Source organism: Ornithodoros turicata, chromosome 2, assembly GCF_037126465.1.
Source record: "Ornithodoros turicata isolate Travis chromosome 2, ASM3712646v1, whole genome shotgun sequence".
In the NCBI taxonomy this organism is placed as follows: domain Eukaryota; kingdom Metazoa; phylum Arthropoda; class Arachnida; order Ixodida; family Argasidae; genus Ornithodoros; species Ornithodoros turicata.
Genome location: NC_088202.1, coordinates 43,056,501 through 43,082,161, shown reverse-complemented (window position 1 = coordinate 43,082,161; position 25,661 = coordinate 43,056,501). Strand labels below are relative to the sequence as shown.

At 46.5% G+C, this 25,661-nt stretch overlaps 1 protein-coding gene across 6 annotated transcripts in view; it reads right to left on the bottom strand.

Moving 5' to 3' along the window:
* Positions 1-25,661, bottom strand: part of LOC135385332 (zinc finger E-box-binding homeobox 1-like) — a 491,031-nt gene that overhangs the window by 93,659 nt on the left and 371,711 nt on the right. For 3 of the 6 annotated variants that reach the window (XM_064614587.1, XM_064614593.1, XM_064614592.1), the window contains exon 2: positions 11,270-11,758. In XM_064614587.1, the coding sequence (XP_064470657.1) occupies positions 11,270-11,758 (489 nt within the window). Of the gene's footprint in view, positions 1-11,269; positions 11,759-15,228; positions 15,477-25,661 lie in introns of those variants that run through there. The other 3 variants (XM_064614589.1, XM_064614590.1, XM_064614588.1) reach the window with 3 other exon arrangements.

Below are 25,661 nucleotides of genomic sequence, written 5' to 3'. Positions count from 1 at the left end.
TCACGTAAAGTGATAAAGAAAGTCCAACTGGCGACGTTCTCGCCCGAGCATTGTGGAACTTTCGGCAATTACTTTCCGCAAACTTTTGCCGCCATTTAGGAAGGCTTTGGCCAATTTTTAATTCAGGGAAATTAATTTTTTTCAATAGAACTTTGAAAATGGCCAAGCGAACTTCACTTTTTCTTTACAGAAATATGAAGTCCTCCACAGATAACCGCAACAAGCCCTTTGCACAGTATAGCGACAGAAATAGTCGAAAAAAAAGCAAAAGTGCTGCTTTAGCCTCGCCTGCTTGATTGTTGCAATAAAGCGCGCGCGGAAGGTGCGCGTTTTCTTTGTTTTACTTTCCTCCCGCGCTCTAAGGAAGTAATGTAATCGCCGCCAGCGTGCAGAGCATGCTAGCAAACGACAAAATCATTATTTTCATACGCAGGGATCCGGAAAACTGCCGTAAGTTTGTCGAATTTGTTGATTGCAATTTATTCCTAGACCGTTACTGTAGGGAATGACATCATTTCGACCCATATATCCCGATCGTGCGTGCCGAAAGAAGCGATTTTGTTGCTTCCCCCATAGACTCCCACGTATTGAAAATCTGACAGACTTTAATTCGCAATAAATCAGCAAGAATTAGTCATTCATTAGATAAACTCGAAAGGAACACGGCTGTACCTGTTTCATGCATAAATTTGGCGAGGTTTACGAGAATCATGTCAACAAAGATTCCCCACAGACTTTGTTAAGAAGTGCGTCTGCCTTAAAACGGCAGTTCTTAAACAAGCGACTCAAAAATGGGCAATGCCATATACATGACACATATTAATCGTGGACAAAGATCTCAACTCCAGATAAATGCGCTTTGCTTGATGTTACCAGAGATTATAAAGTCCACCAAATATTACAGCTAAAACTTCGCTTTCGAGCTTTGCTTTGCGTGATCCGTTTAGAGTATCGTCACATATCATATACACTTCTTTCGACATAACGCTGTACTCCAGCGCTACCCATGTAGCACATGAATCAATCGCGTGTCATCACGTTGCCTTACATAGTGCAGTTAGCATAATGTAACCAGAGGCAGCATCCTTCGTGCTGAAGGACATGTTGCCTGTGTTATCGTTGCTGCACAACTTTTTTAAATATACATTTTTTTCCTCCAGACCCGCCTTCGCATTGTTCTACATAAGACTGCGGTCCTTGACAGATGGGTACGTAACGGTCTAACAAGACTTCCCGTGCGAAAGAATCCGGTGACAAAGCGCACATAAGCTACGATGTTTCAACCGAGTCATCCATTTTGAATTTGCGACGCCCCCGGAGCGAGTCAATGCGAGACACTCGAAAAGGATTCGTTCGTCAGGACAGTAATGGCAGCCAGACGTGAAACGCTGCCCCTTAAATTGTTATAAATGTAAAGAATCTCAAGGAGGCAACCGTCAATACAGAGTATAGGAATGCGTTTTCGAGGGAGTCACTCGATAAAAACCCTCTTGTGGTACTTCGCTTCGATGGATACAGAAGGGCGCTAGAAAAATGGACACGAGTCGAAGTGTTTTGGGCGTTCTCTTTACATTACGGTGAGTTCAGTGTCTATCGTCCTGTGAGCAGACGATGGTATTCGGTTCTCGTAGGACTGCGTAAAGATGTTCCCTCTTTCCTAAAAAAAAATATGGCTAACAAGACGTCATAAACATGCAGGTATAACTGCGGCTTGCTTTCACATTCGTTACTAACGGAAGTTAGTAGGCTCGGAGACTCAATTAGCCCACAATGCAAACTGACATGGAACTTGACAAAATATATTCTGTGTTTATCTCTGCGACCTGGAGCTGAGAATTCTAGCTGGCAATGAACCGCGAAGTGTGCGGGACCCGCAGGCCGAGACGGGGATTGTTAAACCCAAATCATCGGAACCTCTAGCTAACTAACTTCCGCAGCCGTACTAAAACTCTGCAGGTAACACAATAAAGGTAACCTGCTCATTCCCCGAACCGCCCTTTTCTCCCACCTCCCTCTTCCCCGGGCAGCGTGCTGCCAGTCTAGGCAGGCAGACTGCTCGTTTACCCAACGTACCCCTCCCACCCACGCATACACACTGCTCATTCCATTGCGTAAGGCGATTACACAGTGTTTCATGTATAACTGTAGCCAATACATTTAAAAGGCTCTTGCTTACCGTCCAGATACAGCTTGGAAGTACATACAGCTACCGACGCCTGCGTGGTTGATTCGTGGATTGATTTTTCCTGCCTGAGGGTTAATGCGCATTGAATGCTAAAAGGGATGGTAAAAATTGGGCCAATTTTCGGATTTTAATTTTATGCGAAGGTGGCTTCGTCTTACATATTCGCGTAGCCCAATTCAATATGTGTAGTCGGAGCACAGACTGAGCTTCGCAGCGAGTAAAGAAAAAGAATCCTCGGGAGGAGAAGAATGAAAGTATTGTCGCCTCTCGTCCTGAGGCTGTTCCCTTAACATAATAAAATGGAGTTGCGTTTAAACACCGCCTAATTATTTCATAGTCAACTAAATAAAGTGCCTCTGTTGCTAATCCAATCATTTTTCTCAACGATCGCACATGACGAAAACTAAAGCAATGATCTCGACGAATGAGACGTTTGTGAGGCTTAAATGTCGTGTTTGTCTTAATTGTTGATTCACCCTCTGCAATTTGAGTTGAACCTCACTGTTTGAATATTCAGACTTTTTTCCCTTTGTCTCTTCTTTAGAAGATCGGCTCGACGTCATCTCAGAGAATTCGAGTCTTCGCAAACCGGTTCCGCGAAGAAGTACATGATGTGCGACGTGAAGAAGAAAAAGAGAACCGTATAAACGTTCGACTGTATAAAGAGTTTATACCAGTTTGTAACACCGAGATGCACATAGCTCCACTCGCGGTTTGTGGGGAGCCAATCAACCAGAACCACTTCTTCGTATACGTAACCAGATACATCAGAGGCAAATCAGTTCTTCCCCAGAAACGCTACTGAATGTGTGTGATGCTTATTCTCACGTGGTGCCCCGCCAAAGCAATTTGTATTATATACACTTGTGTCCAGTGTGTTCGGCTATTTGACCGTCCCGTCATCAGAGTCACGCGTTCATTGGCGCACGTCGCATTAATCCACTCCACTAAACCTGATTTTTTGTTTGTTCCCCCAGCACTGTTACCGTGTATTCATGCGAGCAACATCTCAAGGAATATTCTAGTTGAGGAAAACTAAAGAAAAATAATCACGAGGGGGAAGTTCCGGCTGTATCTTATGTTGTTACGTCGTACGGCGCCAGAATATCGGGAGTGGCGCACTGCGCACATTGCAGACGACACCATCGGCACTGTCGTCTGATACGGAATATCTTGTGGCTGAGCCGAGGATATTCCCCATGGTCAGAAGAGCATAAAAAGGCATGACCTTGAGCCCTCGCGGACGCGCGGCGGCTGAGCGCTATATGACGTTTTGCGCGTCTTCCACTGGAGTATTTTGGCGAGGTATATAGACGAGGCAATTCAATCTGATGGGTTCGGTTCCCACTGGTGGTGCCTTTTCTTCAGCTGCCATTATTCAACACACAGTACCATGCGAAGGTTCGAAGCACGCTCAATCCCTTTATCATTATACGAAGCTGAAGGGAAGACATGACATGTTGAAACCAGCAACACGACGTCTTGGACGAAGAAGCTACGATTAATACGAGCAGTTCCGAAGAACATCGTACGAACACCACGGCCACATTTTTTTTTTCCCGGTACAAAACACGGAGTTGCCGCCGAGAGCGTGTCGTCGTCAGCACGCGGCCATTATTCTCAAAGCAGGGGGTCCCCGAAAATGTTCCCTCTCTGTGACATTGTCCCATCGAGGAGAAAAAAAGGCTGCACGTCCAAAGCGAGCTCCTTTAAAAATGGCCAATTACTGAGGACAAACGAGGGGATCTTGCAACTAACGCCATTCTTCCTCCCGTTATACTCTAATGCTCAGCACTTTGTTTGCTTTTTATTTTTTTTTTTCATATTTATTCGTTTATTTTTGTCCGCGTGCTGCCTGACACTCGGGAGATTCCAGCATGCGCGACGTTTCAATTTTCTTCTTGATCGTAAAATAATGTCCGCTGTGTACACGAATGATAAATTGATTTGCAGCGAAGAAATTTTGCGAACGTCACTGCTGTACTCCTTCCACGTCAGGATTGCAGCTACACTGAGAGCTTCAACCGCCGATAGGAGTCTGATGCATGTTAAGCTTGTACCGTATCCTATACCCTTCCATGTGTCCTGGAGTTCCACCTCATGTGCAGCATAGGTTCATCATGACAACTTAATAAATGAATACAGCATAAACAACTGAATATTGAATAAGCAGTCCGGGTTATGAGAAAACTTGAAGTGCTTAGGACATTTACCTAAGTGCCATTGAGAAATCCCATTATGAACTTCTCGCACCCGTCGCACAACCCAGTCACGCCCCCAGGCTGGCTATTTGAGGTCTATGCCAAACACGTCACGTAAAACATGCCTATTGAGTTGTGATGCTTCGTCTAGCATATTACGCCTGATTTGACATGAGAAATTTCTGGAAATTTTGATCTGCTGGAAAAGAACCGTTTTGTTTTTTCCTGTTTTCCTTTCGCACAAATTGAAGGGGAAAAAAACTAAATTTTCGCCCTTGCAACCCGTGTTAAACGAATCAGTGCAACAGTTAACTGGAACGGCAGTTTCGACATCATTTGTGCATATAATTTTAAGTTTCAAGATTAGAAATCTTGAACTGTTTTTCCGGCGCCGATAAAAAAAAAAAAAAAAAGAAAGACATCGAAAAAAGGTACGTTACTCTTCTGTTGGGATATTTTCGGTTTCTTCAAAGCTGCCAGTTGAACGTCAGTGCTCGAACCTTAGGAATCAAGAAGCATCAAAATCTAGCCATAATGATTCTCCAACGTGTAGAACTTTCATCTGGAATTGCTGACAGCCGCTTCCACGAGGGGCTCGTGAGGTGAAGGGATTCGGTTCATTATCACGGCGTCTGCCTTTTCTTCTGCACAGTGAAGGCTATCGATCATTTATTCACCGTTGAGCTTAATTAAAGGAGTATACACACGCGACAGTCTCTTCTAATTAATTTCTCGTCGAGGCTGCCGGACGATATCGCTGACAATCTCGTCTTTTAAGGCAGTTATCAGATCAAACTGCCTGACGTTGTCCTGTGTGTCGATTTTATTCCAGGATGGCGAAGACGTGCCTTATGTGTGATCGTTTCTTCTTCTTTGTTAAAAAAAAATTCTAAACACGAGTGATAAGCGCTGTCATACTTTTTTATACTGTAACGTTGAGTTCGATATGTAGAAGCTGGTCTTTCCAGCTCCAACACAAAATGCACAACGACAAGTCCCCTTTATGTACCAATTTGCAGAGTAACAGACAACGCTGAACGCGAACATCGGGCCTTCTTCGTCCGCTTTATTCTCACATGTAACAGGAATGAAAGTAATCCTGCATGAAAGCAAACAGCCCTTAACCCAAGAGGTTCCTGACACCTAAATAAACATAATATGAAAAACGCCGTCAAATCCACGAAGGAGGTAGTCAGAATGAAGTTGAAATCGTTAACGGCATCTAGTCTTAATGACTCAGTGTAAGAACACTTTCTGTTGGGTCTTGTTCGCGACAGACTGTCCTGCGAGGTAAGTCAACAAATTAAAGTAGTGCAGGCGAGTTTGATGAGCATGGATACAAACGATAAGGCCAACACGGCTACACGAGAATGATAGTTTCGTATTTGTGTTCTTGAGACTCGTGTAAATGTTACCGCTTTCCGAGGTAACGTGATTTATGTAAAGCAGTACTCAGTTAGTCTCAACGATGGGTTAACCATAGGCTGGCTAAAGGTATACCTTCATGAAACCTTGTTACACTAAATTCAGACCGGTAATGTCTCCAGTTGCACTTACGTTGCTATCAGAATAAAGTTCGGTAAATCCTGCATAGTTATGTGGAGCGCGAGTATCAAAGTCAACCCCACTGCGTTTCTTGAAACGCCTTCATATACACGAGAGGACACATAAAAGGGATTAAACGCAGGTCAGTGCTCGATCGCCTACTGTTGTCCGAGTAAAATAAATCGCCCAGGAGGCCAGGGTTATGTCCACCGTTATAATTACACCCACTTCGGCAATGAAAATCGCAGGCATGTCATGTTCATCCCGCCTAACCTAACACGATAACCGAGTGTAACCTGAATGCGGATTGCGGTTAGCCAACATTGTACAGGCCAACCCCGCCGCGAGCGAAGTATACGCGGAGTCATCGCGAATAGGCACTGACAGCGTCGGCGTACTGTAGCCAGATGACAGTGTTATCCAGAAACGTCAAGCGAAGACTCCGCTAGGACTTGGATTACATATCGACACAAGGTATCTATACTTCAAAAAAGAAATCATTATGAATGGATGACATGCTGTGCCCGCCTGAGTTCGATCAACTATACAGCGATGTAAGCTCAACGTGTGCTTCTTCGTTCTGCGACAAACAATGAAAACTGGTGCAGGTGCTCTGGATGAATTTTGTCTTTTCTGTATTAGAAACGTCGAAAGACTGAGGTACAACACATGAATACTAACGACGCCTTAAGGAAATTCTTTTACTCTATTGCGTAAATAAGGTATTCAACATTTTTTGGCGGCTCCCGCTTGTGCGTAACCATGCTGTATAACCTTGCTATTCTTCTGATACTACTTTTCTAACTGGTCCCTCCTAGACTATATACTAGTGTTCAACCTTCTTAACGCACCGGCATCCATTTTTTCTTTACCTCGTGTATAATCGGGTCCGGTACACACCAGTACATGAGCACACATATATTCACGTAAAATGTTAACTCGCAAGCAGTATTTTCATTGGAACATGCTAGTAAGAAATAATACCTGATGCCCGTGTTGCAGGCGCGAGGTGCCCTTCTTAGCCAGAACGCCAACTACACCAATATAATTCGAAAATGTTCCCTTCAGATGTTCCTCGTCACATGTAGATGGTGTACGGTGATTACGAGAACGCTTAGAATTAGTTTGGTACATTTGCCCCAGTATTAAGAATTTAAACTTGCCCCACCCCGTTACAAGGGGTAAAAACATACCAATTATTTGCATATATTTTGTATATCGAAAGGAGAGTGCAAGCGAGGTGGGTATACAGACTTGAGGTTGGTAGCATTCCCTTGAGAGTGAGCGGTCGCGACAGAGCACGAGGGTCTCACATCTGTCTCACTTCAGCTTCGCAAGTAAATGCTACCAACCTCAAGCACAGTACAACCCTCGGCTGGTTGAGCATACTTTTCTCTCTCTTTTTTTTTTCGGCTTATCAACCTCCACTTATGCGCATCATCACGTGCCACGGGGCCATTTTCTTTCCACATGGCCACTACATATCCCAGAGAGTACCGCTTCTAATTAGCCGGGCCCTCGACGTGGCCCACTCCAATCCGCACTTCATTTTGCCTAACGGGCGCCCGTACGAGGTGGCATACCCACCAGTTGGTCTCACCCTGCAGGGAAATGGCGGCCAAGCAACCCGTTAACATCGCTACTCACGTCTGTCCCACCCGCCAGTTTATGGTGGCAGATCATCCGCACGTCTCGATTGCACCGGCTTCGTATTTATCTGGCTGGCCGTACCTCGTATATTCCGTCTGCTCGGGTGTTCCCATCCCGTCACGGCAATATCAGGCGCCTGCGTTAAGTGTCACCGTCGCCGCAATTGCGACGGCCAATTGAAACCGGCCGTTTCCTCTCGGGGTCTCGCACTGCCTGTTAAACTTGCTCCCCTTCTGTACGGAAGTTTGAAGTTACTGTCCTGGCGTGAGATGGGAGGTGTTCATTGTGGCCAAGTGGCTCGAGACCGTCGGTATGCCAGACACGTTTACGGGCACCGCTCAGAACTCGTGTAATTATGCCTAGTTAGACACGCGTCGGGACTTCATTCTTGCCGAAGAAAGGTCGTCTTTACGGGAGGAAGTTTTGTAGGAACTATTATATTGTAGAGCGGTTACTCAACAGTAACACTCGAAGCCAGAATTAAGAACTTCGAACGAATCTTATTCGTCATTGATACAAAAGCACGCCAAAAAGCTTGAGAGTGATGGAATGTACATGACACGACGGTTGCAGCGCGCCTGTCATAACGCACGAAGTTACAGGTGACCGACAAAGGACAATAACCGCTCCCAAATCGCTTGTGACATGTCGTTCCAGTGATAGCACAGGAAGACGCACATTATATGAAATGGCAGTGACTGATTGCGACAGCGTTGCCATCTTGGAATCGCTTCTGAGAGTGCTTCTTCGGAATGGTACTTCGGGGTACAACGATCTGCGTCTGTCTTCACGAACAACGCACGTCGGGCATACTTCCAAAATGGTGTTTTCGAACGTGGGGACAGCACTTAGGGTCGCACAGTAACGACAATGTACTGAAAAACTCAAAATTCCCGAACTTTTGCGAACCAAATTAATGAAGCGTGAGACGGGATGATCGGGGGTGCACAGATGAAGGTAATCTTCGAGTGAGCCACTTGATTTGAAGCAGTTGTATATGGTGGATGGTTTCGTACCATTCGGCTGTGTATTGGACTTTTTCTTTCTCTTTTGGTATCTTAAGAACTGGCAGTCATTTTGCCAGGGCTGTCTTTTAGAAACTGGCAATAAGTTTTCGAACTACATGAGTGTCAATTCAGAAACTGGCCACGCCTAATATCTACAGTGCTCAATCCGACACGAAGTCGTTGCGAGAGAAGATGACTTAAGGAACTATGTTATCAAAGCTATAGACATAATAACGTTACGTGACGGGCGCAAGTCCGACGAATTCAGAGGTGAGTACGGAATAAGGGATTAGAGAGGCGCAGAAAATACACAAGCTGAGAAACCTCCATTTGGACAGGTTGCTTCATCACTACAATTAGAGTCCGGATTTACATGCAAGTGCATATTTTTTTCCTGGAGATGCCTTTGCATGTAGAAAATATACATTGTATCACAGTTGAAACTACGGAAACTACATGTTGTAAAACTATATTTGAGGCTATTTTAAAGAAATTTTATTTGAAATTTAAGTGCAAATAAATGCAAATTGAAGACGTAGATGCATAATTCTAGTTTCTGCTGCACATTTCCTGGCGTACCAGTGATGCCATTATGATATCGCGGAAGGAATGCGAGAAACATCGAACACCACAAGTCTCAAGAGGGGAGGTGCACGAATGGGGGAGGACACTACCAGAAAGCGTTCCTGTATCATTTCCGCATCACAAGTATGCTCCAGTAACAACGTGTAATGTAGAGCACTCCGTTTCAAACTACCACAACATTTTAACTAATAGGCGGCATGTTTTCACGCATGACATTTTTTGAAATGTTACGTAGTTTCACTTTTGCTTTCCTTTGTTTTGTATTTTTCAATCAGAGAGCGTGTAAAGATTGCGCGTCCAACTCTGCCAAGCGCGGCAGGTATTTTCAAGAAGTAATTCTGCGCATTCCACTAGTGCTGCAAAACCGAAAATATAAGTGTTTTTTTTTTATATTCTATTTTATATCTGAGGTAATCAACAGATTGCATGCCAGATGCAAGTTTTTGAGCTCTGATGCGTGACATCGCTGCACATATATCTGGAACGTAACCCGAATCATACACGTTTTTGCTGCATATTTTGGCAACTTTTAGGACATATTTGCATGCCCATTTCGTCGATTGTTAGCGCATATAAATCCCGACTCTAATTATAATATATTTGAACCGGCACGAAAACAAATTCTGGGTGCATCTTCACCTCCGTCCGTGTCTATATGCGGATGTCGTTTACAGCAATGTTTGCATCTGCTTACTCATCTATACACTTAGCAACATCGTCCCCGCTCTCACGACTGCTATTCAGTGCGTCAACCGTGGGCAGTGAGGTTGAAAGCACAATGTACGTCACATATTGTATCCATCTCAACGTACAACGCAGAAACAAATACAAGAAGAGACAGAAAAAAAAAAAAAAGAGATAATGTGGACAAGATGACGGAGCATATAGAAACGACGTTCCGTGCACTTCCTCGTGACGGAGAAAAAAGGCAATCCAGGAAACGTTCGCCTGGACGGTCCCGTGCGCGCTTTTGAATTCGCGCAACATCAACCGTACAACGATACGCTACACGAGGTCTTGACTGTGTGACTGCATTTGTGCACCAACCCCGCTTCAGCCCACGCACAGGAAGAGGAGGAGCGCCAGTTCTCGCGCTGACGGTTTCCCTCGATGCCTCAGGAAGGCGCTCTGATTCAGGACCGAAAGGCACAAAGGAGAAGGACGGGACCGGCGTCCCGGGATGATCCAGCGTTCTCCCCGGCACATAAAGTACGCGTCTGTGGAGCCGGGAAGTGATGGGGGGGGGGGGGGGGGCGGAAAGTTTGATGTACCTTCGGTCGTTCGTGGCACGGAGGGAGGACGTGTCATATTCTGCACTGCCTGGTACTTTGTGTGCGAGGCAGGTCGCGTGATTGAAAGCACCATTGACGGTTAGAAGGAGGGAAGTCGATCTGTGACTCACAACGGTGGCTTTTAAACGGAGCATCTACAAGAGAAGCTCTGGTGAATGTGGGAGAGTGGGGGAGAGTTCCGATTTGTAACATTTCAGTCAGGAGTAGGGGAGGCTATTCCTTGTTGAGGGGTGCCTAGGTTGTTAGCAATCCATTTGCTTCTGGCTCGCTTGCTTGTTACACTCGAGGACGCCTTAATTAATTCGACCGCTCCGAAAAGAGGAATAAACCGTCGGACTGCGTCACAGTGAATGGCGGCCCGCCGGAAGTTGCAGTCAGCGGAAGCGGAAGTCGTGCATTTGGAAGTGTCTGCCGCGCGTGACGAGGTTGCTGGAGAGAGCCGCGTTTGTCTTCCCAGTGGTGGACTGTTGCAGTGTGAATGAGGAACACGTGCCATGCTGGAGTTGTTGGTAGGGTATGGGTTCAGCACGTGCCAACAATGTATGTTTGGGCTCTTTATGTCTAGCTACGCTATCGATTATGATGAGTCGGCACAAGTGGATCTGGGCTGTGTATTAAATTCGCAAGGTCATACATAGTTTGCTTGGCATAAAATAGTTGCGTTGGAGGCTTCCTTCAATTTGCCTTCAGGACCAATCGGCAGTGTGCCGGTGTGTTTATAATAGCGCTTCAACTCATCCGTATTAATGACGAATACAAACCACTTTTTTTTCGGATGAAATGCTATAAATGATGCTCGCTTACCATTTGGGCTGGGAGTCGTTATTTTGGTTTTGGAGACGTTGCCTACAGGTTCGGGGTAGATAACTGCGGTGTCGCTGCGCTGAAGGTACTGTTTTATCTGTTCCTCTTCTGTGAGGTCCGTCTTGTGCGCATCGCTGGGGGACTTGGACCTGGGCTTGGACTTGTCTCCGTGACAGTTCACCACAGGGTTGGTTGTGGACTTCCGGAGGTCTTCGTCATTGTAATCTTTGAGTGATTTGCTTGACGGTGATACCGGTGAGGGCTCCCTTGGGCTGGTGCACGTTGGGGACGGCGGAGGGGTTACGTCTTCTACGATCTGGAGCGGCGCGTCGCTGCCACTTGGCGAGGCTGGCGACGTACAGCAGTCGTCTATGTCTGGAGAGGGCAGGTGGCAGACGTCCGTCGTGGTTGATGTGGTCTGCTGGCGGCGGTCCTGGGTCACCGCTGAATCAAGCGGATCCCCATCTTCCGCCATGCTGTCCAGCTGAACTGCGAAAGTACAAACGATGTGACCTGTTAACGGACTGCGTGAAGAGAATACTTTGTTGCGAATTCTACTACGGCAGCATGAAGGTTCGCCTGAAGCAGGCGAAAAACAGAGGTTAAGCTAATAAAAATGACAGGCGCGAAGAAACACAGTAGCACCGTACAGTCAGAAAGCAGCGAGTGGCGGAGTTGAAACGCCTTCTGTTTGGTGCTTGACGTGCATTGCCGCGTTAACCTAACATGAAAATAACCTGGTCACATATGGCATCCAAGTTCTGGATCATGTTCACGAATCATATACTTGCGTTCATGTGGTCTTTTAAGCGCACATAAATTGACTAGCAGGACGTGCTTTGCTTCTGGGAATAGCCTGCCTCGATGTCACAACGTTTTAGCAACAGTTAGGGAAACCGGATAAGTACGGTTCTGGACAAAAGTTTACTGAACACGCTCTGGCGCATTCCTTCCTCAGAGTGACACGCTAGCAGCGAATAGGACTGTACGTGCTAACATACAAGTGTCTAGGTAACCCACTCACCTGTTTGCAAGTCCGCACGGTACGATTCGCTGCAAGCGCGTCAATCTGACGAAGGAATTCGCCGGAGCGTGTTCCGTAAACTTTTGTCCAGCACCGTACCATGTACCAGGGTTGCGGAATGGGGTCCCCCATTCCGTTCCAATTCCATTCCGAGGAATGGGGATTTGCAATAACTCCATTCCTTTCAATTCCTCGGAATGAAAAGGTATGGTCAGTTCCCGCTCCTGGAATGGCTTGGCAACCCAATTCCATTCCGTTAATCCCTCAATAAAAGAAAATGACCGGTAGCCATACTGGCAAGTCCAGCAGTGCTAGAGGAGATTGACATCGCCAAGCACGGAAAAAGCACAAAGACAAGGCTATTTCACTCTTGACAGTGTGCAGGTGTGGTGCAAAGGGTGCGAGGGCAGAAACCAGCACGTTGAAACCAAAACTGCCATCGGGGCACCCAGACCATTCCATTCCCATTCCTAGGACAGTTTCCGCCATTCCATTCCATTCCAATTCCATTCCGGGCTCTGCTAAATCTGGAATGATTCCAGAATCATTCCAGATTCTCGTGATTCCAGAATCATTCCAACTCCGGAGTTTGAACTCCGCAACCCTGCCATGTGCGTACTAGTCGCCCTCATGAACGGTTGCATTTATACGAACCTAAAACTCTTCCCGTTGTAGCTCGTTCCAAGTCGTAGTGCAAGAAAAAGAACAAAAGAACATAGCACGCACTTGCTCAGGGAACCTGCACATGCGCAGGCGGCGACAGAAATGTGAAGGACGAATTTTTGCAGCGTGTCCTTTGCATGTACAGGCACCGAGGAAAAGAAAAGAAGAAAGCACCACGTAAAATTCACGTGGACAGGTTTGTAAGAGGCGCGTGCTCTGACTCCCGACGGCTACCGAATTATTCAATTTTCGAGAACTTTCATGCAACGATGGAAGTGTGCTCCATCTCGCTATTCTTCCCGCATTCAGATCGGCCGTTTCTTTTTCTTTGGTCCCTCTCGGATTCCTTCCTCAATAACTCCTCAATCTCGGTATGCAAATGACACGAATGTGTCTACCGTATCCGCTTTTGATTATCTCCCTTCTTCGCGAAAGTAGAGACATTTGTTCCACCGTTATTTCATAAAAAGGTGGCGCCACTCTGACGAGGAGGGAAAGTAGTTTTTCTTTTTCTTCTCCCGTTGTTTTTTAGCGATAAAATAGAAAGTAAGAAAGCGTCCTAGTTGTTCCTCGTGCGGGGACGCATTATAATAACGCTCGCAGCCAATAAAAAATAAAGGAAAACAATAAAGGAAAGGTTTCATTTGAACGCACGGGCTTAAAAAATGAAACCGAGCGTGGAAGCAGAAGACAAAGCCAGATAAGGAGCAATAATAAGGCGAGAGAGAAAAGGAAGCGCGCGCTACCTGTCGCCAGCGAACGGAAGTAAAGAAGCATCGCAGCGTGCACTCCGCTAAATGATCCGTGAAGACGACACGGCTGAAGACAATAACGAAGTCCGAATTTCCAAACCAAATCTTTTGCTAGAGCGATCGCACTCCCACTTTACCCAAGCTCACAGTGTTCGATCTCTTCTCTCAAGTTGGGATAAAGCGAGGAAAAGGAGAGAAAGAGTTAAAGAAGAAGTTGGTGGAGCTTTATAAAGAAATTCGCTCCGGCGCCATTCAGCCGAGGCGAGCCGGCAGCTGTCGCATCTCTCATCTTCCGGAAACAATGAAGAAAGCGGATCTCATCGGCTTGGAAATAAAGAAAAAAGAAAGGAGAATGCTGCTCTTCATTTCTTCCGCTGTTCAATAATCTCAGCGGGCCTGGTCAGTCGGGTTTTGGGCAGACGGTCTCGCGCGACGATGCTCTCGGGTGCCATCACGCGCGAGCACACTGCGATGAGCGTCGCACCTTGCTGCTGTTCGAGCTCGGTTGCGCGTGTGATTACTGGCGTTCTCTCTCGATTCCTGTCCTTACGCTTCCCTGCGTACCTGGCTGCCTGTGTCAGAGAGATGCAGCATACAGTTCGCTTCAATCGGCCGCGCGGCTGGCCACTTGCACGGAGGTGTGTACTTTTGGGGTGATCTATCCTTTCTTCCCGGGCTCCGGAACATTCGGCGAGTGCGTATTGAGCTTCACTCCTTGTTCCTTGTCGCCGATGGCGATCTGTGCGTGTAGATGTGTGCGTCACGAAGCCGTAGCGATAAGGGAGGGGGTGGGGTGGGGTGGGGAGAGGGGCAGCCGTCCCGTGCGCCCTCGCCATACAGGGCGCCGTAAGGCAGGCCCTGCAGGTTGGTTGGCAGTATAAAGCGGGAATGAAGAGAATTTGAATTTACTATGACGGCAGTACAAAGAAGCGTTTTCTTTTCTTTGGTTCCACAACTCCTGACGGCAGTGCTCTGGTGCGTCATAATTGGACAAACGTCGCGGTAGCTTCAGATTTCCACTACGTAAGTCTGTCAATAGGAAAGGTAACTATAGGTATAGACGTAAAATAGGATTGGGCGCATGCAGCTGGAACTTTTCGCTGGGCGTCGAGCTGACTCTAAACTCGTAAGACTAGAACGTAATTAACACTTTCGGGGGGAGTGTGTACCGAACGGACCGACAGCAGCCTCTCAAGAAGAATGAAATATAGGCTGCTTCGCAAATGGGATATTTTCACAACACCCGGAGTGTATTGCACGATCAGGACCCGGACACACAGCGTACACTTCACTACAACAGTACAACGGATGAAACATTTCCAAGAAACTACAACAGAGCTGTTTCGTCAAAGACAAAACATCGGAACGATCGTGCAATATCAATAAACACGAACAATTCGAGTTCATGACAAGTAGACTTCCGAACGCTTTCAGACATCAAAGCACTTTAGAGATGGCTTATCATTGCGGAACAAGCGGTCTGCACTACGTGAGGTACCCGTAACAACGTGACAGTTTACCTTTTCTTTGGACTTGATAAAGTCTGTCCTCCGAGCCAGGTTAAAGCTACCAATCTATGATGATAAGCGATGACACTGTGAACAGGAAACAAGTCGTCGAATGCGCAAGATATGTACCGCTTCAGATGCCGTTGTTAACCTGTACAGGTGCACTTACGCATGTTATCAGGTCTCACGCGCTCAGCGTTCTGCGATCAAGCGTTTACCTGGCCTTAGACGCGAGGTGGTCGAGAAGACGAAGTTTTGACTTCCTAAATAATAGAAAAAAAAAATATCGAGTGGTTTCGTCGTCTTCTATTCTGCGTAATGTGGCGCTTCCAAATTCTACCGTTCGGGCTGCGATATTAAACGTGCACAATTGATCCATTCGCTTTCTATTACTTTTTCTTGCAACGACGATATTTTGTCAAAGTAAATTCTTAGAAGTGTATGCAGAGCAGGAGGTATGTAGAATACGAAGATGGAGCCCTACACGGAACGACATATAGCCGGGGCAAGCCCCACTTGGGGATGACAAAAAGGCAGAAGCGCTACTTGATACTAAATGCATAATACGTACAAATACCAACTACATACTTGAATTGCAAAGTCAGGCTTTGCGTTCCTTGCTTTCTTGTCGAAGATAGCTCAGTGTGATTGCGAGAGTTCGCACTCGGTTATACTGAATATATGTAGGGAAGCAATTATTTGGCCAGATGATGGCCTTCGTTTCGTCCGTAGGACCGTCTTAACTTCTGTTTTTCTTTTTTTCTCCATTTTCTTTCTTTTTTTTTTTTTTTTTTCAAGGGTGAAACTTGCCGCCTTGGCTGAGCAGGCAGACCTCACTCTATATGTATATTTTTTTTATTGAACACAAAAAGAAATATACGCAATTTGTGCACTAGTTATTGATAAAGATGAGTTCGGTGCAGGTATATCCGCGGATACCCGCGGGTACCCCCACAAGTTTGTTCTTCGCGGGTGCACATTTCTGTGTCAACGCGGGTTGCGGGTACGGTGTGGGTAGACCCACTCTGCCTCCTCCATTTGGATGGAAAAAAAAAAAAGAAAGAAAGAGAACAAATCGCAGGAAAATTACTGATAGAGTGCAGGTGACACTCTACAGGTCGGTCTTTAGACTCCCATAAAGCGTTACACCTTCCAGAGCATTAAATACGTGCAATACTTCAATTTTGTGTATTATCCCATACTTTCGAAAAATGAGCATTATACTGCACAATACAGTAATAGTATTATAATACAAAGCAATACTATTACTGCCAACCTCTGCTTTTTTTCCCGTGCGAACTTTGTACAGGGGGCCAAGTGTTATTTCAGCTTGACCTACATGTCAGCAATGAAACATAAAACTGTTACAACGTAACTGTATAAAATCCCCTCCCCCCAATTTTTTGCTACACCCCTCGTGTTTGCGATTCTGAATAAACAACAGCTGAGGGCCGAGTGTTGCAACCCCCTTTAAGCACGTGAGACATATAAAAGAAGAGTAGCTCTTTCGCTCGTGACCCGTGTAATAAAATGTATTAGTGGAATATTATTGATATCGCCGCAGACGGTAGTCATCAAATTTTGTAGGACGTTATCGCCCTTAATGCTGCAAAGGCACGGCGCATAGACCATCAGCACCACCACAGCTACGACCTCTGTCACCACATGAGGCTTCTATTTTAGTCCCTTGTTCTCGGAAGTCTGCTAAGGTTATCTTGAGTTAATACTGATTTCCTATTAAAAGGCGACGACCTTACTTAAATGTGCAGTAGCTTCATTATTTTCTGTTAGGTGTTAATTTGCGGAGACTGTAAACATTCCACGGCACGTGAATTGCACGCCGCAACTCCTTTCCGAAACAAAAGACGTCGCATACCCTTGTCTACTGAATACACGTTGAGGTATTGTGCTTGAAAGTCGTCAGGGAACAGGAGCAGCCGTGCGCCTGTATTAGATGGACACTGCTGCTAGGAGCACGCTTGAAGTTTGCGTTGACGCGCTCAATTCGCGCGAGACAATGGGTTCACCTCCCGGACTTTGCGAAGGCTCTCAAACTCGGAAGCAACACCTGGTGCCCTCAGACAGATCCTTTAATGCAAAGGACAGTCCTGTAGTGACACCTGGGAGTGTAAGATGCGAATTGTCGTGAGTTGAGATTCAGTAATTCCCACTACTGTAGTCACCGCTGCTTTGTATGTCCCAGACGCGAATCGGTACCGCTGACGTATAATATTTATCGCCGCTCAACTATCACATATTAATACCCATGTACTAAGGAGAGTGCAACTAATTTACTATTCTTTTGCGTTTTGCCGTGACTGCTCCTGAACGCAGACAACGTGCTGACGTAAAATTACTAACCTGTGCTTAGAATAAGCTCTCTTGCATTGTTTTCTTTGCAGGTATTAAAGGGGCACTAAAATGCAAAAATGGGTCCGATCGTAGTGTTCCGTATATGTGCGGCATGAAATGCACTGCTGAATTCTTCAATACCAATTCACTGAATTGTACACCACAACAGTCCTCGCGAATATTCTACTGACAACATTTATCTTGTTGTACTGTTGACTGATTAGACATTTATCTTCACGTCCTTCGTACGGAGACGCCAGTCTGCTTCGCAACGCGCACTATGTTTTTCAGCGGGACTGCTCCATAGCGTGGCATGCGCGTGCACACGCAGCATGGACTAAAACCATCGATGCACGAGCTGAAACGACATTCACTGCTTAGCGCCGAAAGAAGAAACAGTCCGGAAAAATTTGATTGTAACTCCGTAACGGAATCAAAGTTTTTGGTTATGAAAACAAGTACGAAATTAACATAGCGTGTAACGTATTTTGAAGTGAACTTGTTTTTGCATTTTAGTGCCGCTTTAAATGCAATGGGTTCAATCATACCACGCTGTTACATGTGGTGCATTGTTTTCGCTTCGAATCATCACAGAGCTCGAAAGCACGACGAGTAAAGTACGAAGAGGTAATGCCAAAGCCCGACATAGTGCGATAATGTACTGCCAAGCCTCGGTAACCCTGCAAGTCGGCTTTGCCTCTGCTTTAGTGCAATTGCGGGGAAAGCACTTTTACAGGTTGTGTAAGCTATAATAATTTGGATTGGTAAGGACGGGCTAAACGGTTTTTTTTCTTGGCTCAAACTGCAACTTGGTGTTTCCGTAGCCGGGGCCAACTTTCCCGAATTAGTAATGGCTATTCGCCTGATAGTTACTGGAGACGCTGGAGAATCACACGCTTTCTCATTCATACGCATGCCGGGCATTAAAGAAAGAAAAAGAGAGAAAACAAGGGAAAGTTGAGAGAACGACGCATAAGGCTCTTAAAAGATTTCAGCCAAGCAGACGACGAAGCTGTTAACATGGGCAAAATTACTTTTCTCCTTAAGTTGGCACATTGACGAACTTTCTTTTCCTTCTTCTTGTCCAGTGTTCTTCGCGCGTACGTGACAAAGGCATTTCGAACGGAAGCCCAAGAAACAACAGGATTAGCAAGGTGTCGAAATAAAGGCCTGTTCCTAAACATCCCTTCTCTGTTTCTCCGCCACACAGCTGTTTGGCTATGCAAATTTCTTGGGAGCGCTCCGAAGGACCTTTTTTTTGTGTGTGCGCGCGTTGTACGTGGACGACTGTCGGTAAAAAGTTAAGCCATCAAGGTACCATTCTGCGTAGAAGAAGGATTAGCCGGGGGCAAAAAAGAAAAAAAAAGGAGGTGTTAACGAGTGGAAAATGTGTAGAAGTTGGGATCTGCGGAGAATTAGCGTGCATGTCGCGCTAAGGAGGAAAGTCAAACCTTCCGTGTTCGAAGCAAAACAAGAAAGTTTAGGAGGGCCAAAAAAACGTCACGCGGGCAATAATAATAACGATAACAATAATAGGGTTTGAAAGCTTCTTGCTAAGGGCTCTATACTGATTGTCTTACTTTATTCGTTCGAAAACTCTCGGACATGTTTGCTTTCGTCGCGAAACGCGGAACACATTAAGATTGTTATTGCTGAGTCCAAAATAAACGTTTGCAGGGACGCCTGTTTAATGGTGGACTGCTGTCCCCCTGGAAGGGAAAAAAAATGCATCGCGAATTTTAATGATGGATAAAAGTGGGAACTCTCTCTGCAACCGTGGACGCTTCTTTCAAGGGGAGGAGTGTTTATGTTTTTACTGCTGGGGATGGATATGAAAGCGTGATGACAACACAACATTATCGTAAACGACTAGAAAGGGCAATTGCTGGATCTGTGTGTTATGACACGGACGTTATTTTAATCCATGAAATGCTTTTTGTACGCGTGTCTCGTTGGTAAGGATAAAAGAAAATGCAATCTATACCATGAAGACGGTGTTCCTCAATGAACTTACTGAAGCGTCCATACCGAGTCCCACTTCGCGCAAACATATGATGACATTGCGTTATTTGTGTTACAATGACGTATATAAAGTAATTGTTTGGCACATAGAAGGAAGTACTTTTGCAGCTAGTCGTTGTGCTGTTTTGCAGAGCCGTAGGCCTGAACGACGGATTGGGTTGGAAAAAGAAAGAAAAATATGGAGAGGTTAGTCCCGACCCAGTCAGAACTGGCTACTCCAAAACGCGTTTGTGGGTGAAAAAAAGAGCTAGCAAAAAGAGGAGAACAAACAAACAAACAAAAACAGGAAAGGGGTAAAGTGGGTCTAGTAGGATAAAGGCCTAAACGAATATTTTATATGCTAGATTACTTGAGTGTGTGTGCAAGCGTGACGTGAGTAAGACATTGAAAACTGAACTCATAACGTTTGTATGCGTCGTACGTGAGATAAGCGACTGTGAACGATGCATCTCGTGGCTGCTTACTATTTCAAAGTGCGATTTCTCCCCGTTTGTCTCGTTTCTGGTGATTCTTTGATGTAGCAAAATCATATCTACAGCAAGCATATCTAAAGGGCTATTGCAAAAGTTATCCTGTTAACCTGTTATCCTGTTGCAAAAAGACCTGTTATCCTGGGTGCGTGAGGTAGTGAATTCGAAACCGTGTGAAGACGGCGGCAATACGTTGCATAGTAGGTCTAAAGAGGCAAAGCTAAAGCGCGAGTGCGAACCGCACAAAAACTGTAGTTGGTGTTTTCGAAACAGAGGTAAGAGCGCACCAAACTGTAGAAAATGCACTGTTAGGAACAGCCACTTTTCGGAGTAAATGAAGCAGAGATTAAACGAATGAAAGAAGCACATGGTAATAGTCAATAGCATAATACGGGCACGTTTCCAATAGCATAGAGAATGCAGAACAACTTGTTTTCAAACTACCCTCCCACAGGCGTCATAAACAATGTTCCCTTCCGCTCAATATCACCAGGACCAAGGACGGCAGATCAGATAGTCACGCAAATGCTGGGCTTCTCTGTTTTGACACGCGCATCTTGTCCGCAGAAGATGGGTGCGATCACTCCAATAGACAGCAGCAACCAACAAGTGACTCAGCCGTCATCCAAATGCCCACCGTACAGCATCCGACGCTTTATCCCATATAAGATGCGTCGCTTCAGAACGTAACCGTCCCATTTGCAATTCTAACGAACTCGAGCCATTTACATCGCCGCAACACAGTGAGCTTATCTCTTGGTTTAGACCGAAGCGACATCTGGGGTCACCGAGGCCAAGCTAGGTGGACCTACTGCCAGGATATCCTTATGGTCCAACAAACGGAAAGGAGATAAGACGGACGTTTTATTTCCCCAGAAAGGTCAATTGAGGCACAGTGAGTTGGGACCGACCGTTAAAAACGCGCCCACGTTCTCCATAAAATATCCGCCTCTCGTATCGTGCCTCGTATCGGGCAGTGAAGGAAATGTGCTACGAGATGCTGATTCGGATAGAGAGAGGCAGTTGCCTTGTTGCCTCGGCTCCTTTCTGAATAGCGCGGGTGAGTAGGGTTTTCGTGAAAGCGCAGTTCCCCTTCAGAATAGAGTACACGAGTTGTATTTAGGCACGGTGTCCGTGGGAGGGAACCTGCTCTTCACCGATGTGTAACCGTGTAACCGCGTGATGGAAGATTTTTGTTTGCCCATCAATATTTCTATTGAGAAAATAAGACTAGATGCGCAACGAAACTTGCACGCGCAAGTTCTGTAGACGGCGTCCAGGTACTCTTAAAAGGAGACGCGATGTTGGTATTCTACGTACTGGATATGTAAGACTAGATATCCGAAGATAGAATGCAGAGGTACAAGAGCAAAGACAAAAGAAGCTTGGATGGAACAAATCTCTATTCAATCATTTGTTGAGGTTGGGGAAGTACACACGCAAAAAAGAAAACTAACAAAACAATACAGTTGGAATAAGAACAGATTGAAATTCTTAGGGAGATAAACCCTTCCTCACTTCCTTCGCGACATATTGCGCACCTGTGACAAGTATATCTGCACAAAGAATCGTTGCACGGTATCCTGCAAGACGAAGGTCCGCGACGACCGAGCCTATAAACTCAGTTCCGCCACACCGTCGCCCGCGGTACCTCCAACCAGGGTAACATGAATGAGTATCAGGCGCTACGCACAAGTAAGCCCATCGCAAAATCTCTACATTATTTTACAGATGTCCCACAGATATCCCAACAAGCTGAGTCGCGATAGCACTGGCAGCATCGCGGCGGATGAGTCGCCCGTCTACAGCTTGAATCTCGGTATCACAGTGTCTCTCTTCTTCTTCTTACACTGTTGTCAGCACTGGCGTAACTCAGGGACCCCGACGGTGGACCCATGAATCAAAAGCCCAATCGCGTCGATCTATCAAGCAGACAACGGGCGGCCTAGTCCTCGGAACTCTGGCTCGAATCCATCATCGCCCGGTGGGGCATCGAGGTAATCGAGTTAGCTCCTCGGCTGGGGCAGCTCGTATACCGGGGCGCACGTTGCACCTCGCACGGGGTGGGAGCTCCAATCTTCCCGATGACTTCGCCCTCCATTTGGCCATCTCCACCCCAGTAACAAATAGAAGGTCTCTTCCTGTCTCTGCACTGTTCCTCGGCGTTAGACTGGATATATACCTCGGGAATGAATTGACGTGTCCGCGCGCCATTACTTGAGCGAACCCGGAGGATGTGGGAGGTACTGCGGGATTCATTCAAAATGCACTGACGCGGATAGCATAGCGGTTGTCACGCAGCTGCTGATTTTCAGGGAGTCTGTGTGAGCCCGTACTGACTTCTCTTTTGCGATATGAGTGTGCCGTATCGCGGGAGGAGCAGCTTTGCAGGGATTTCAAAGCGTAAAAGTCGACAGCAACAACAAGAACGAGATGATGGTGTAAAACTCATCAGCCACTGCAGCATGGGGTCTTGTACCTGGAGTCTTGTTTCAACTAACCATCTCGTGTATGTGGTGGTGGTGATGGTGGTGGCAGTAACGTGAGTAGGCGAGAGGTTTGCATGACAAAACTGGGGCATGTTGCTTAGAGGAGAGAGAAAAAGGCAGGGGGAAGGTAAGGCCTTTTCCTAGCGCGTAGATGATGACATGACACCGGTGTCTATAGTTAGAGGGTATAGTTACCATTACACCACAAAGCTGTCTCTCTCCCTCTCTCTTTTTCCATACCAGCTGTCTTCCCACCAACACAGCGGGCTTCGTTCGAGGACTCGAGTGGGTGTGGGCCCATGTGCGACTGCTGGTTTCATTTTCATCAACTACATTTGTTCTACTAGTGCTCCGTTCGCACTTCTGTGTTTCATTGGCCCCAGCAACTATACCACGCTCCCAACACGGTTCATTCACGGTTTGTTCAGAGCTGTGGGATGGATACAACCTTCTAGGATTCTCTTTGCATGATCTTGGGATAATTGTGAATAGTGGACTTCTGAATACGAACATGTGAATAGGGAACTTGCGAGTAGATCCCATGAGAAGTATTTTTTGGGGGGTGAGGGGGGGGGGTGAGAATTTGTTAGGAGTAGCAGAAGTCGGGAGACGAGTTCAATTTCTCCTCCTTTATTCAAAACAAACAAACAAACGGTTGGCCTGCATTTCACCGAAACTCTGGAGCTGCTAAGTGCATATCCGCGTATCCTTGTGTGTGATACCTTTACATTTAGCATAGCGTTGCAGAAAGCAACAGTGTATGTCATTTTTCATATAAATTCCGAGACGGGGCATTTCAAAACGTTGTCCTTGTTTGGAAACATTCCATTGCACGGCACCTCAAACTCGGTAACGATAGGGTTGAACCGGATTTTTCTTTACATCAATGTGACATTCAGTCACGCTAACCCAATCAGCGCAGCAGTGCGAGCATAAATGAATTCGCAGAAAACCTTTCTCACCGCAGCACGGAAAGCGATCACTGTTCCACTCTAGCGTGTAAACACAGGGCCGAACGCATCCGCTTCTAAATATAAGCGACGCCCACTCGTGTACGAATACAAATTATAGAGCAACTCTTTTTAACACCGCGGAGAACACAGGACGCAACCTACACATCTAATGCGTTTTTCGGGCGACGAAACCTTTCTGTATAGCAGCACAACCATCACCACTTGAAACGTCGCGTCGCTCACTCCCAAACCCCGTGGATCCTGCGCTATGGGCACAGTGGCTAGAGCTGGGAGAGAGAATTTTTAACTCCGCCGTTGCCTTGAGCTAAGTTATTAATTGCGCCTCATTAAGCTCAGGATGGGGAACATGCACACGTTGAAAGAGAATCCTCGTCGGGCTCGACCGGACTCCACTTTACAAAATGAAAATTTCGTCCCGCTGCAAAAGTTTTGGCTCTCCCCTTCATTTGCCTCTTGCTCGCCAGGGCGGCGCCGCCGTCTCTGGCTTTATTGCAGGCGCACTGCGAGTCATTTCGAGCCATCTTCCTCCTCCTCTTCTTTCCCCTATTTTACTCTCATTACTGGAGCAAATATTTAGTAATGGCACGGCGTTACAGTAGAATGGGGAAAGGGTGGCATTTGTCCTGCAGAAGGAATCGGACTGCGTTTTAATGCGGGTATTGATCACCACCAGTGGCGAAGTGAACGTGGAAAACTTTAAAACTGACTTTTGAAATAAAAGGGGGAAGGCGTGCGTGAAAGGGGCGCGTTTCTAGAAGCGGTAATGTATGCGGCTCTGCTTTTGACGTTGATTGTCCCCTGAGCGCCCCAGAGTCTGGAGGGGCGATTAAAATCAGGCTGACCGGGGACGTGGAACGCCATTCGTTTCAGGTCGCCGAAATGAAGATGGCATAAATCATTTTTTAGAAGTATTTCCCTGTCCCTGTGTCGCTGAGTGGGCGAAGCGTTTTAATTTAGGTCGAGACCTCCAACCATTCCACCTTGGTAGAGAGCGGTGGAATGGAGGGGCCAGGCAATACAATGCACTAATCTTATGGCTGCGGTCTCCCAATTTAAGGGTAATAACAATAAAGTCCATATTTTACAAAGACTTTTATTTTGTTGTTGGTGCTAATCAAGATGTCTCGACCAACAGTTTTCTGTATATTCATCTGTGCAAAAATACGATGGGTGTTCAAGTCAAACCTGGACTTTCTGTCTCCTGAGTGTACAAATGGCTCGCGCTACTTCTTTTTCGTCATTTTCACACGCGACAGGCCTCCGCGTTCACCACGTGGTGGTCCAAAGTTTGTGCAACACAGAAGACACGTGCTGGAAAAGACGGCCGACAACGATTTGAGCGCGCACATCGAACAGCGAATAGTCCTGAAGTTTCTCGTGAATTAAGGCGTAAAGTCATCTGAAATTCACAGAAGACATCAGGCTCAGTATGGCCACGATACACTTAGCCGCAGTAAAGCGTTTGAGTGGTGCAAACGGTTCCGAGACGGCCGTACATCAGTGCAGGACGATCCCGGCCGGGGCGGCTCAGAGCCCAGTGTCAGAGTCCCTGAGAACATCCAACGTTTTTCCACAGTTTTCTGGGACAAGGCTGGCGTTGTTCATGTTGATTTTATGCCCAGTGGTACCACCATCAATAGTGCATATTACTGCCAGGTTCTCAGGGATGCGCATAAGGCGCTGAAGCAGAAGCGGCCGGGCCTCATCACCAAAGGAGTCCTCCTCCTACAGGACAATGCACGCCCGCTTACCGCACATCTCACGCACGCACCTTAATGAAACTTGGCTGGGAGTTGCTGACACATCCCCCTTACAGTCCAGACCACGCCCCCAGATTTCCATCTCTTCGGGCCACTGAAGGCGTTCCTTGGGGGCCGCCACTTCAGCTGCGACGACGAGGTCAAGAATGCGGTCCGATCATGGCTGCTACGCGCCGGTAAGGATTTCTACACTGCTGGCATCCAACCCCCACGTGAAACGCTGGGACAAGTGCATTAGTGCAGATGAAGATTACGTTGAAAACTAAAACAAATTTCTCGCCTGTAAGTTCATTTTACTTTTGCGAAAAATGAAAAGTCCCGGTTTGACTTGAACGCCCCTCGTATTCACCTGCTTGAAGGGACCACGAGGAGATCCTC